Consider the following 13,182-nt stretch of genomic DNA (forward strand, 5'->3'; position numbering starts at 1 on the left):
AATATGCAAAACAATTTCCCTCCAAACTGACCCACATTCCTCATGCTGGGAGATGCTTCTTCCACCAGGTTTCCCCCATAGATTCTGTATGCCACAAACTTGTGCCTGTGATGTCTAGCGCTGTCTGGGGTGGGTCAGGAGGGCCTTAAGGAAGGGAGCATATCCTTCTCCCATCATGGAGAGATGCAGTATATTCAGCATATTTTCCTGTATTAAGTTGGGATCCTGACTGGAGATCCTAACACACTTTCAGGAGGGCTGAGGCATTCTGAAGGACTGCAGGATCTGGGTGAAATTCCCCCAGGAATCTCTAAAACTTATGACTTTTCCAGCAATATATTTCATACCTCCAGTGCCTTGACTTCACTGTACAACTACTGTAAAATCATCTTTCTGGTGAGATATCCAGCCAATGACATGTTAACCCATCAATGTATTAAGTCTCACAAATTCCTAGCTTTTTACCTTTAACTAAAGGTGCATCTAGAAAAAGAGAAAGCCATTCCATAGATACTCTCTCTTTTATTCCCCACCTTACCTTCCCATTGCAAGCCTCCCTCAGGGAGACCCTAACCCTTTTCTTTCCCACCCTGAAGACTAATTCTCTCTCTCCTCCCATACAAAAAGGGACCTAATAAATTGGATAAAGCAATTACACATAATCATGAGGTTGGTGGGTTTTTTGTGTGTTCTTTTCTGTTTGTTCTTTTTCTTTCCCTTTCCCTTTTAACTAGCTTATTTCCTAAGATTTTAGTGTGTTATCTTTAAAATTCCCTTGCTGTGTGTTCTAATCACATTTCATATGTTGACTTAATTCATCATTGACTAAGTTAAAGAAATGGAAGCATCATAAGAAACCCATCTGTTTGTTGTTATTTTCATAGATTTAATCTGTTAAAAGCTGTTTCCTCTCAAACATGTAGCTCTCAATTATCTGTAGTTACTCAATGTATTTTCCAACTGCTTCTGGCTAATAACAGATTGTCTGCATCATCAGCCAGGGCTTGTTTTGAATTCTCTTGCCCCAGATGAAGCTTCCAAATCTGGGTCTTGATGCGACAACTATTCACTAACAGATAACAGAGTAACAGTTGAATAATTAGTATTGTATCATTACCCACTGCTGTGCTTGGTGCACTTCAGGAAGAGAAACATTGCTGGTAGTAAGATCATCAAATGAAACTGCTGTTTATTTTCAATGCTTTGTAGATATGCCCATATGTTCAAAATGCCTAAAAATGCTCCAGCTGTGACAAGCCAACAGCTGATTAGTCTGAAAGAATGGAATGGTAAATCATAGCGATGCTCAAAGCTCATAACTAAATAGTTTAGACATCTTAGCCTTGAAGATATCCCTAGAAATTTCAAAACACTTGTAAGATATGAAGGTTTTTGAAAGAAGCTACAACTTGCTTCTCCTTCTGGTGTCTGTTTTGCAAAGTTTCCAAGGATGCAATTTGAGGCAGAATGTCTCCATTTAAAGTCTGTGGCAGAACTCTTCCTTCTTTCACCTTTTCATCTGATTGTTTTGCTGTGAAAGTCTTTGGTTTAGGAATCTTCTTAGCATATTCCAGTGCCTAAAACCAGGAAAATTGACGTAATTGATTAGGAGAAAACCTGACCACTACTGCCAAAGACGTGTAGGTGTTTCTGTATTATTAGCTCTCCTAATTCCCAGTCTTGTTTCTGATAGTGTTCAATACTAGATGCTTCAGTAGCTACTGCAAGAAACCTCTGGTGTGGGTAAAACAACCCACCTCAAGGTGATTTGTTTTCTGACACCACTGGAGAACACCTTAAACACTGAAGCAGTGTTTTTGCTTTAAAAATGGATACATGTAATAGGGTCAAACAGTACAGAATAATGCATGGAACCTGGAAGGCTGTGTGCAGAGGGAATGGAAACAGTATTAAAGAAATCCTGAAACTGAGAGTACCCTGGTTTAACCTGGGACATCCAAAGAATTTCAAACCTTACATAAGTGGTTTATGTGAGGTTTGGAAATAAATGCAAGTAACTGAGGAATTAAACTCATATAAAATGCCAAAACTTGTTTCCTGAAGCCTGAAGATCTCATTTGTCACCTTGGAGGAATACCTGTTAGCATGCAGGTGAGCTCCTCAGAACTGATGGATATATGCTATTTTCTTCCCGCAATAGAGAAAAAGTGCTGCCTTTGCTTGTTTATGTGTACCACTGTTGTGTAGTCAGTCGTTGCTCATTTGGGCTATTTTTGAAGGCAGGTGAAGGCTAAAGTGATGTTGTATGGGCTTGAAAAATAAGACCAATTACTGTAGCTGTGCAACTGAAGTGAAAAGAGTTTGTGAGTGAGACTGACAGGCAGGTGGATAATAGACTAACAAGAGGATATCTGTGGTCCATTAGAAGAGTGCACTCTGCAGTAGCGAGGCCTCTACTGCTGATGTGAAGCAGAGCATGTGCTGCACTGGGTAATGTTCCTAGGGGGGTCCCACTCGCCTTTGTTCCCACCCTTTCCCCAGGAAAACATGACTAGCTGTTTAAGCCAAGTTGAGTGCTGGTAGCTGGATGGAGTACTGCTCTGTTTCCACTTCGTACACTCTCATGAAGAGCAAGGCAGATGCATGGACTGAAGACTGCTGTTGGCAAAGAAATCCGCAACTCTTGGCGTATATCTACAGCCATAAGAGAATAGATGAGCACTTGCCAGGATCACATAAGTCCTTAGAGTTGTTAAAAGGAAGATCAAAATGGAGAAACCATCTTAGCCTACAGGGAGTTAAATCTATGCTTTTCTTTTTCTTTGGGCAAAGCCCAGAATCTCTTCCTGCATGCATTTTAAAGGGATGCTGTTCTTACCTTCTGTCTTGACACTGAAGATATGACCTGGGGTTTTGTAGGTGACTTCTGAACTGAAGCAATGCTTTTCATATTGCGTTCCTTGATCTGCTTTGCATATTCTTTTTGTTGCTTCAACTTCTCTTTCTGACAAAACCAAGAAGTCTATGGTTAATGAAATGTCTCAGTGGATCCATCAATGAAACACTTTTCCACTGGACACTTCCATTTACACCTTTGTTGCTATTTAACCTGACTCTGCTATTGATCATTTCTCAGCAGAACACAACAGGAAGTCCTGATAAATGGCACAGCTTGTTTAGTTACTCTCCATTTTTAAGAGCTTTTCCTTGGACCTTATTGAGGATAGAGCTCAACAGAAATGTGACAGATTTAAACATTCTTTATTCTGAATGTTTAAATCTGTTCAGTTCTAAAATGGCTGTGCTAATTTCTGTCAGCTTCTGCAATGACTTTTAGAACCTCTGTACTCATTTTTAAGGCCCTGAATGACACCCTTCATTAATTTAACTGGTATTCTGTGTCTTTATATTTCCAGCAATTCATTCTACTCAAATTCAGCAGTATGCTCTACCTTGCCCCTGTTACAAGCCTATGTCAATTATTTGTTTCCAAAGCAGTGCTACCCCACATTCAAGAAGTCTTATGATGGTGTTAAAAATGCAGAATCTTGGGCTATGCACCACTCTGTCCATTCCAGTTTCATATCTCTAATCTATTTCATTTATGGCAAGGAAGAAGAAAATACAGGGTCTTCTCAATGACTCCAAAGGGATGATCATTTTACCATTTTTCCTTCCTGCTGTCCTACATCCTAAAGAATGCCATATAAAGCACCTCAAAGCATGCAGGATGGAGTTTGCAGCACCTTAGATATACAACTGCTACCAGACCCTCATTACCAGCAGAGAACAGGCAAAGAGATACCAATTGTTCAGAAATTTCTTCTGAACAATCCGTTTCCATTTCAACAGGGCAATGCACATCCAGCTATTTCATTCTTGTCTTTACACAACTTCTTTTACTTCCACTTTGAAGGTTAGGCAAACCTTCTACATTGGGAATGAGACTGCAACTCAGTCATGTGCAATTAGCCCTGTTGACTTCTGTCGACCACTCACTGTTTCTGGAACTTCAGAATTAGAGGGTTAAAATTATCCAGAATACAGTTGTCTTTCCTTCTATCTGAATCTCCCTTTAGGATCTCAAGCTAGACTTACAGTCAAGGATATAAAGTACCAGGCAAATCTAAGTTGCTTCTCAGCAGTGATTTCTTTGCCTTTCTCCCCTCCTTGCACGACTCAAAAGCGGATCATGTATTAGGGACTGCTTACTTTCTCTTTGATTGCCTCATAATCAGGTCCAAGGCCTCCAAGCTTCACATTCAGATTTATGTAGGCTTTTGAGCTATGTGGCTAGAAAACAAAGAGCAGTGGCAGGTTTTCCGTTATATGATTTCACAAAGAGCATAATTAAAGCAAGGCTTGTAGTGGACACCCAAGAAAAGAGCAGAATTCAACTTGCAGCTTCAGTCTTACCTCTGGCATGTCTCTTTTTAAGGACTGTAAATGACCCAAATGATTGAGTTAATTGCACAAGTCAAATTACACTGTATTTCCTTTGAATCTAGGTGGGTAATTGCCAATCATCCAAATCACAAAGCAATAACTTTCTCAGTCAAAAAATGATCTTTTATGAGCTTTATTTTTAAACAGCTTGACGTGACCCATTTGACTGTTATTAGAATGAAACCGCAAAGGAACTGTTACAAAGAGGAGCAGATAAAAGTACCCAATTTTGGTAGTAAAAATTAGGCAACTGTTATTAGTAATAGTAACCTTTCTTTGTTCTCAAAGCTGCAATGGGAAATTGTTCACTGAGAGTTGAAAAATACATGCCTTGCAGCACAGCAAAAGCTTTACAAGTGCATAGGGAAGACAGAAGGTGAGTGATGGGTGATGCTGTTTCAATACTTCATGACATTACTATAAAGACCCCAATACTGCCAGAATCTTTTTAATCTCTTTCAAGAACACTAGATTAACTTTTAGAAGTGGACTAAAGACTTGTCAGTGGAAACTCATTGTGATCAGCTCTGTAGTAATTCTAATCCCAGAGTAATGCAGAAACAGCAAGAAATTTCTATACACAAATAAAATGTGCATTTCTTCAAAGGGCATGTTCAAGTTTAACTCAGCTGCAGAGAAACTAATTCTATGTACTATTTGGTGTTGTTTTGTGTGCCCATTATCTCTATTCTTTTGTCATATACTTACACGTAACTTTTAAGGTAGTGGGAAGAGTTAATCATTCAGCTGTCAACAGCAAAATCAGGGTTTTCTCACTTCATGCAATAAGTATGACTGGATTTGTTTATTAGGAAAAGCTGTGTATTTCTGTGAGACATAAACAGTCTTACTCTTGTAGCATTCCCCACATATAAAGCGTGAGAAAGTTACTGAAAATACAGGGCAGAAACAATGGTTTGAACTCAGGGGAACAGAAAGGGAAGGAAATCTGCCCTTCAGTTACTATCGTAATCCAGCTAATTCTTCTCAAAAGCATTCAAGCAGCAATACACAAACTGCCTCCTAGATGAAACACATGAGTAATTATTCCAGCTTAGTTTGTCTGCCCTGAGACTTGGAGCTAACTTCTTAAACATTTAATTTGTCATGGACACACAGGGATATCTTTATGCTGTTCCACTGTGTCTGTGTTAACTGGTTGCTGAATGAAACTGGACACAAGAGAAAAGACAAAAAGAACCAAGTTTTAATAAGGACCAAAATGGGATCATCAGGAGACTTGTAATAATGTTTATGCCGTTAGCTTTACAAATCCTCTAAGTTTGTCGTTGTTCACTTTGATTCCCTTGGAAACCAGGAGATTTGAGTTGGATAGCAAATGAGCGTGACCAGGATAATGGTTCGCTCAGATCTGAGGCCTGGCTACCTGCTGCTTTATATAAATAGCTTTATTCTAAATCATTTTATCACTGGATAACTTAAAGGACAAACACTGCTCTGTGTGTCCTTAGAGCTAATCAAAACTGAAAGTGACAGAGGGAGAGGTGGTGGTAAACTGCCTTGCTCCTTAGACTAAAATGATTTTAGTGTCTGTTTCCACCTTTGTTCCTTGGTTTTTAATGCTCTGGGCAAATCAGTGTCTGTCAGTGTGCTTTTTGTAACATGAAATATTTCAGTCCCCATTCCTTTTTTAAGGTTTTTGGATTATTAAGGGAAAAAAAAATCAATCAGAGGGGAAACAGAAATGTAAAGCCATCCAATCCACACCTGTTTGCTTACCTTCTTGCTGCCTTTGGGCTGGTTTTGCTTTTCCATTTGCATGAGATATCCTGAGTTGCTCTGGGTTTTTTTCACTTGATTTCCTTCACCAGCCTCTGGATCTACCTCTGAAACACTTTCTACATGTGGGTTTATGGGTGGGAGCAGGCTGAAGAAGTGCCTGTCAGCTGAGTGAGCTTCTGTCAAATGAGTGTTTTCTTGGTGATGTCGCTCCATCGTTGGTGCAAACTGGGAGGTTGTACAAGGGGCTGTTGGTGAACTGAGAACAGAAGATTGAGGTAGCCTAAAAAATAGAGGGGGAAGAATAAGAATCTTTATCTGTGTATAGCAGGTGGCTCAACAAGCAATCGGTACATGGAACGATCCTTGTATTCCGGGAACATGAAGATGGAAAGTTGGGTATTTTATAATGACTGACAGTGCCTAATAGGATGACAAGACATCTTTTGACAAGGGCTTGTAGGGATAGGACAAGGTGCAATGGCTTAAACTAACAGAAGGAAGACTTAAATAAGATATTAGGAAGAAGTTCTTCCCTGTGAGGGTGGCACATAATTTTATACTATGGACTTTAAAACATTTACTTGTTTATTGCTATTTTTTCTGGTCATCATAGTGTTATGACAATACTGTTTTAACACTTATATCCTTACCCTAAACTACTGGTAACAGTTCTGGTACCTTTTATCCACACACTTGTGTCTTTTGCAATCCTGAAGTGAATCTTGATCCTTCACCAATTCTTGAAAATTGGCATTAAAAGTAGACGAAATATTCCTCTGGTTTGGATGTGCTTGACCATTGGTAGTGCTGTCTCTTGCAAAAAGCTGCACAGTGGCATGGTTGTATAGATGTTGCTGGCCATGCGAAAGTCCATTTGGAGTTTTGTGCTGATGTTTCCAGTTCTCCTTGCTAGTATAGGCTGGAGATATAACCTCTGCTGGGTTAAATGTGTGTAATTTTGGATGAAAAGGATAGGTAGAAGTGGTAAAATCCTGATTGACAAGATGTCTTGAATGCGGGAAATTATTTAAGCAAGTATCTGAATTTGCTGCTGTATTAGTGTCAGGGCCAAGAGAAGGACTTGGATACAGACATTCCTGCAGTGTGCTGCTGTCATCTTGCTCCACTGCCTGCATGGGAGCAGTCTGAGACCCTGACATTTGGTGGTGCCAGGGCCCCATTTCTGCAGGTCTTCCTGGTGGTTGCTGGCTGTCATTCCTTGGGATAGTTCTCCCTTTGAGTCTCTGGTTGGATTTTATGTTATTTCTCTGGGAGCACTTATGTGGGTGAATCTAAAACAAGTTATTAAAAGTGGGGTGAATTTCAGTGGTTGCTATTTTATACATTCATTAACATCAACAATATACAAGTGTATGGGTAAACTCGCCTGTCACAATGCCTTGCATGTAGCTGTATCTTAAAACTCATCAAATTAGCTAAGTGATGTTCTGACTAGATTATATCATGTTCTATGGTTTTAATTCAGGACAACATTCTTATTTCAGATGGACAGATGTCAGTGATTGAAATGATTTAACTTCTAACCCAAAACCTGCTCCCCGCTGTGTATCCTGCAAAACATTGTCCAAATGCTAAGAAACAATGTAGGAATTTAAGCACACCAGGACTACTGTTTTGAGCTAAACTGACATACTGTAAATCTGGAGTTTATTTAAGATTTGTTATGTTACAATTACAGCATCAGGTGTTGCCCATTTTGAGGAAAGACATGGCTTTCCTTCTAGGGAATATACAAATCCATTCTCAGTCCATTTAATCTTTGTCAGTGCTAAAATCCTCCATTTCATCCTCCTGTCTCTCTCTAGGGTTCTTTTGTTAGCAACACTTGCAACCACTACATAGCATATGCACTCAGAGTAACTACTTAATGGTGGTATTAAATCCATATACAGACCAGAATGTTTTGGTGAAAGCCAAAAAAAGCACTTGGTAATCCTGACTCCTGATGCCAAGATGATGATCTGTTAGCTTGACCTCTGCTGTAATGATTAACGTTCTGGCATACTGTGCCACTGGTGGAAAGAATCAACGGCTGCCAAACTGGGACCAGGCCAATGTTTTCCCATTTAAACAGAATGAGAAGCCCTGTAAAATCCCTCCTTCGTTCTGAGATCCTATATATAAAGCAGATCTCTCTCAGTGGACAACAGCATAAAATCTTGTTTGTCTTTTACAGAAGTGCAGCTCCAGTCTTAAGAGAGGGGAATTTAAGCAGTCAGACTAATTTACTTCAAACACATATAATACAAAGAGAGTAACTAGGTTTGCCAATAATAATCCCAGTTGGCTTGAAGTTCTGGTTCTGAAGTTCTTGTTTTTTCATCAGTGATGATAACCTGGTCTCTTTTATTGCTCCAAAAACTACTCCATTGCATTGGTGTGAAAGGCCAGCATAAAGTACATCTATAGACTTCTGCGTGTGGAGGAGGTCAGTGCAACTTCTTCTACAGGTAACATTGTCTGTTTTATGGTAACTCCTTTATGTTCATGAGGATTTTAGGGGAAAATTGATGCATCACTAGCTCAGAATCCTCATGAACCATCAAACACAGCCATGTACTAGTTTTTACATTATTATCAACCAAGTAATGTCGTAAATAGATAAGATTCTTGAGCTCAGAATTTCTTGGAATTTGGGATCTATTTTGATTTGAAATAATCCAGGATATAAAGCAGCATATGCATTAAATTTTAGTGATTATCTACTGATATATATCAAAGGATTTATTGCCAGTAATTGGCACTTTGAAAGTAACAAGATTATAGCTTTAAATATTCAAATTTCAATGCTTTTACATATATATTATCATGTTATATCTAAACGGAACCTTGAGCTGCTGTACTTTCAGGTACCATTTGTCTTCAGGACTGATTTTCACAGTCTGGAATGGTAGGACTCTCTTAATTGGTTCCTCATCAACAGCTTTAGGATATGTAGCCTGAAAAAACAAGAATATTTATGAAAGGATTTAAAACCAGATGAAAGGATTTAAAAGTCTTGGGGAAAGAATGAGAAATAATTTGCCTCCTATTAAAGCCAAAATGCTAAAGTTAGAATAGAAAACAGGAAAACAAAAGGCTAAAAGAGAAAATGAAAAAGGAAGCAAAACCCCGATTAACAGTGCTATGGTAGTAGGGAATATTCCTTCTGCTCCTATAAAGAAGAGAGAAAAACAAGACTGCAGGAAGTATGAGCACAGAAACCCATGTGTAACTCTCAAATGTCTGGCCTTTTCCCCGTTTATAGGAGAGACAGTGGACGTTCCTAGTAACAGAAAAGCGGCCAGACAGTCATCATGGTCCAAGAAATCAGCCAGTGTGCCAAGATACTGATGGACGATGTATGCCATAGCAAAGTCTTGAACAACAGTCATGCATAAAAAGATGGCAAAACATAGTAATGTAGGAAGAAAAGCACAAGGAGTAGCTGCACAAATGGAACATCTAATACACATAGCCTGGTAACCATATCAAACAGCTTGTGCACGATAGCAAGACACTGGCTAGCACAGGAGAACTTGCATTGAGAAGATATTTGTGGCCAAGAGTCCTATTAACTGAAAATCATACTGGTGAAATCAGTGTGAATGAAGCGCTAAATCATTTTGGGGAGCTGAGCCTCTCATCTTTGGGTGTGAGAAATTAGGACAACTAGGAAAAGGTAGTTAGGGTTTACTGCTGAGTTTTCTTGTTGCTCCAAATGGCAATGTGGATTCTATCAGTAGTGACCAGAAAAGTTCACATATTAAAAGTTACCACACAGCTTTCCCAAACCTGTGGACACATGCAGCTTTGCAGGCAGTAAGAGGTTTTTGGTGGAACCAACTGACTCACTGTACTGATAGTTTACTAGGCAGGCAAAGCATACTTCTACATTATCTCTTTGAAAGAGGAACAGGACACAACCTCTGCCAGCATTTTTTGTGAACTATTCTATTAATACCAATCAAATTGAGAAAATGATCAAATGAAATTGCATTTTGAGAATCATAAGCTGTGTAATGCCTATTCTGTTAAATTGAGGCCCATAATTGCTTCTCTACTGAAAAGATACAACAAAGACAGCAATCATGGCATGTCATTATCCCAGACTAGAAAACCAGCCTTTGCAGTGAGGACTTCAAAGGCTTGTGGTTCTCGAATTGCATTTGGCTGCTATTGTTGAAGCGCAGGCAATCTTGATTAGGTGTTTACACTGAGGTAAGGCGCAGTGCACAGAGAGTCTGAGTGCCTTGGTCTAGAGCCATTAAAAAATTGTACATTATGTTCCTTGCTTTGAAGTAAGGGGCTTGTAGGTAGGAAAGCAACTCATATTGAGTGCAGCTGAGCTAGATTGGGCCACTACTTCTCTCTCTTTCTCTCTCTCTCTCTCAAAGAAACTCATCATCGGGTTCTTAAAGAATCAGGCAACACTGCAAAGAACTTGATGCTTTATAAAATGCTATATGAGTTAGTAAATATACAGATCAACACACATTTATGATATGTTTTGGTACATACAGCCTGCTGTCTGTATGCACAGGGATTACAGCTGTAAATCTGGCAAGAATGAGGCTGCAATGTTATGTCAGTTGAAGAAAGCTGTATGCAAAGTACTTACTTCAGTGTAAACACTACTTTTTCTCTGGTCAACAAGATGCTTCCATCAGGCCTTCTTTCAACCCCTCTGACAGAATGGAGCAATGGATGTCTCAGTTAAGAACGAGAGAGATAAATACTTTTTCCTGTGCCTATCCACAGCAAATAAAACAGTAGCTGACGGTAGGTGGTGATGCTGTTGTGGATGTATCAAGGAAAGAAACACATCTTCCTACATGCATGCTGCCTGGCTCCTGCTGTGTCACAGCTTTGCTGACCCCGTGGCTACTTCAGCAAGGTCATCTTAGAACACAGCCCTGATTTTAACAGACTTCTTTTTCCTACTACATATATTTGAACAGTGTCTACACAATCAAGTCCTGATCCCTGGCTCCAGTACTTACACAGGAATCATTTTCAGAATTCCCCAAATAGTAAACATAATCATATCAACACAGCTTTAATTAGCATCAATCTACACTAATTATTTTTACCATCCTCCAAATTATAACTGAAAAAACCCCAAGTGCTCTTAATAGCTCTGCTAGAATAAAGCTTGTCCACCCTTACGCTCATTGTAATGTAGTCAGCAGATGCCCTCTAATGTTGTGTCAACTGTTCATTAGCCTTGGAAAGCAGCAGTGTCACTTGAAGCAGAAAGTCTCTGTAGTTTTGCAAGTTAAGATATGCTACAACTCGTGGAGTGATTCAGTGACTCCCACCTTCCCATTATGCATAATAAGTAGCAAGTAAAAGCAACAAACTCATGTATAATCGTTCATTAGGAACTGTAATTACATTTCCACTTAATCCTTAATAGAAGTTGTCTGACATTTTGCAGCCACAAGAAAGCTAGGCTCTTGAAGTCTAAGTACTGCACAGGATTTGTACCTGGTCAGTGATTTCAAATACAAGACTTGGTCTGGTTGAGAAAGTAAGTAAGGCGAAAATGGTTGTCTAACCATCCAAATCCCACAGGTATTTCTTGAATATTCCTGCATGTGTGCCCCTAAATGACAGTGATAAGCAAGAGTGTACATGGCCTTTGAAAGCAGTGTGACCATAATGTGTTTTCGGGTTCTTAAACTCAATTGTAACTTCACATACACGTTTTTGTTATGATCAGTGTGGGTGGAAAAGCAGCTTCTTAAGCCAACTGGAGACGTCAGGTTTTCTCACTGCAACCCTAACTGTTCTATGATTCTGTAATTTGATGATTTCTCTAACATCAAATAAAATCTAGTGAGAGATCTCTGTGACATGCTTTATGGCCAAGCATGTATGTAGCTTAAGAGGGCTTGTATCAAGGCCATCAGTGGGGTTGTAAGTAACTGAGGACTTGTTAATTACTCCATTAAGGGCGAACAAGATTCTCACTGGAAGTCTTAAGTTATCAGTTGTATGATAGATTGATTACTCCCTTTTAACACTAGACAGTCCTCAGTTTATACCAATTATAAACCATGTAAAAGTTACCTACCTGCTTTTGAAGAACTTCTTGCTTTTTAGTGTGTAACTGAAGATATGAATTTATCTTCTCTGAACGTAATCCTAAAGTCCGCTTATTGTTTGCCACAAAGTCTTTTTTTGCTCTTTGTGGTCGATTGTCTTGAATCTGAAGAGAAAAAGCATTGCCATATGTCTTGGGAATATCTTTGAAATGACAGTTGTCTACAGGTTCCTCCCCTTTGGTATGTAGCCTAAAGGGTTTGTCGCTGACCACAGCATTTGGCTCATGAAAGCTTAGTGAATTTGTACCAAATTCTGACAATGAATCTTGTGATTTTGCCTCCTGTTGATTCTTTTCCTCTGGGGAGTCATTAGAATGGAGGTAAAATGAACCTTGTGTAAAGTCCATAGTGCTTTCCTCAGCAACATGACATAGCTCTGAAAACTCTGTTACATCCTTTGTGTTCTTCGAATTAGGATTGTATCTTGGGCTGAAATATGTGTCCATAGACTGTTGCTTCCTATTTAAAAGAAAAACACAAATTTATTTATGTATAAATTGTATCAATTCTTTATTATATCAGGGTGCAATCTGAACCAACAAATATGCTGCAAATATGGTCAGATGAATTCTTTCAGTGCATACAGCATGGTCAGTTGTGGGAAGAGGTTGGAACAGTTCTATTCAATAATTCTTTAGTAGAAAAGTAGGTAGGACCCTCTCTTCATTTTTAATCTTCGTTATTGGTGAATGATAAAATGGCCCAACATTCAGATCACAGTAGAATGCAATCTTTGTCTCATTTAGATAAATTAGAGAATCAGCTAAAAGATGAAATGACATATTGTGTTGCTTCTGTTGTTTCCTTTAAAACGATGTAGCCCAGAAAAGAATGAGTATGTGTTGCTCATTCTTCAAAGACTCTGATGTGTGAAATAAGTGACGTTTATTATCTATTATTTATTATTTATAAGTTTATTATT

General features: G+C 39.0%; 1 protein-coding gene across 1 annotated transcript; it reads right to left on the bottom strand.

Annotated features, from left to right (window-relative positions):
• Positions 1 to 1,364: 1,364 nt before the first annotated feature.
• LOC104407288 (chromosome unknown open reading frame, human C11orf63) lies at positions 1,365 to 12,719 on the bottom strand (the record flags this gene model as incomplete). Its single annotated transcript, XM_010016526.1, has 7 exons — positions 1,365 to 1,577; positions 2,840 to 2,965; positions 4,174 to 4,254; positions 6,148 to 6,430; positions 6,811 to 7,442; positions 9,000 to 9,110; positions 12,230 to 12,719. Coding segments are annotated over 7 exons (1,936 nt in total), but the record flags the coding sequence as incomplete, so codon positions are not given.
• Positions 12,720 to 13,182: the final 463 nt, after the last annotated feature.

Source organism: Nestor notabilis, unplaced genomic scaffold (assembly GCF_000696875.1).
Source record: "Nestor notabilis isolate BGI_N333 unplaced genomic scaffold, ASM69687v1 scaffold21456, whole genome shotgun sequence".
Lineage (NCBI taxonomy): Eukaryota > Metazoa > Chordata > Aves > Psittaciformes > Psittacidae > Nestor > Nestor notabilis.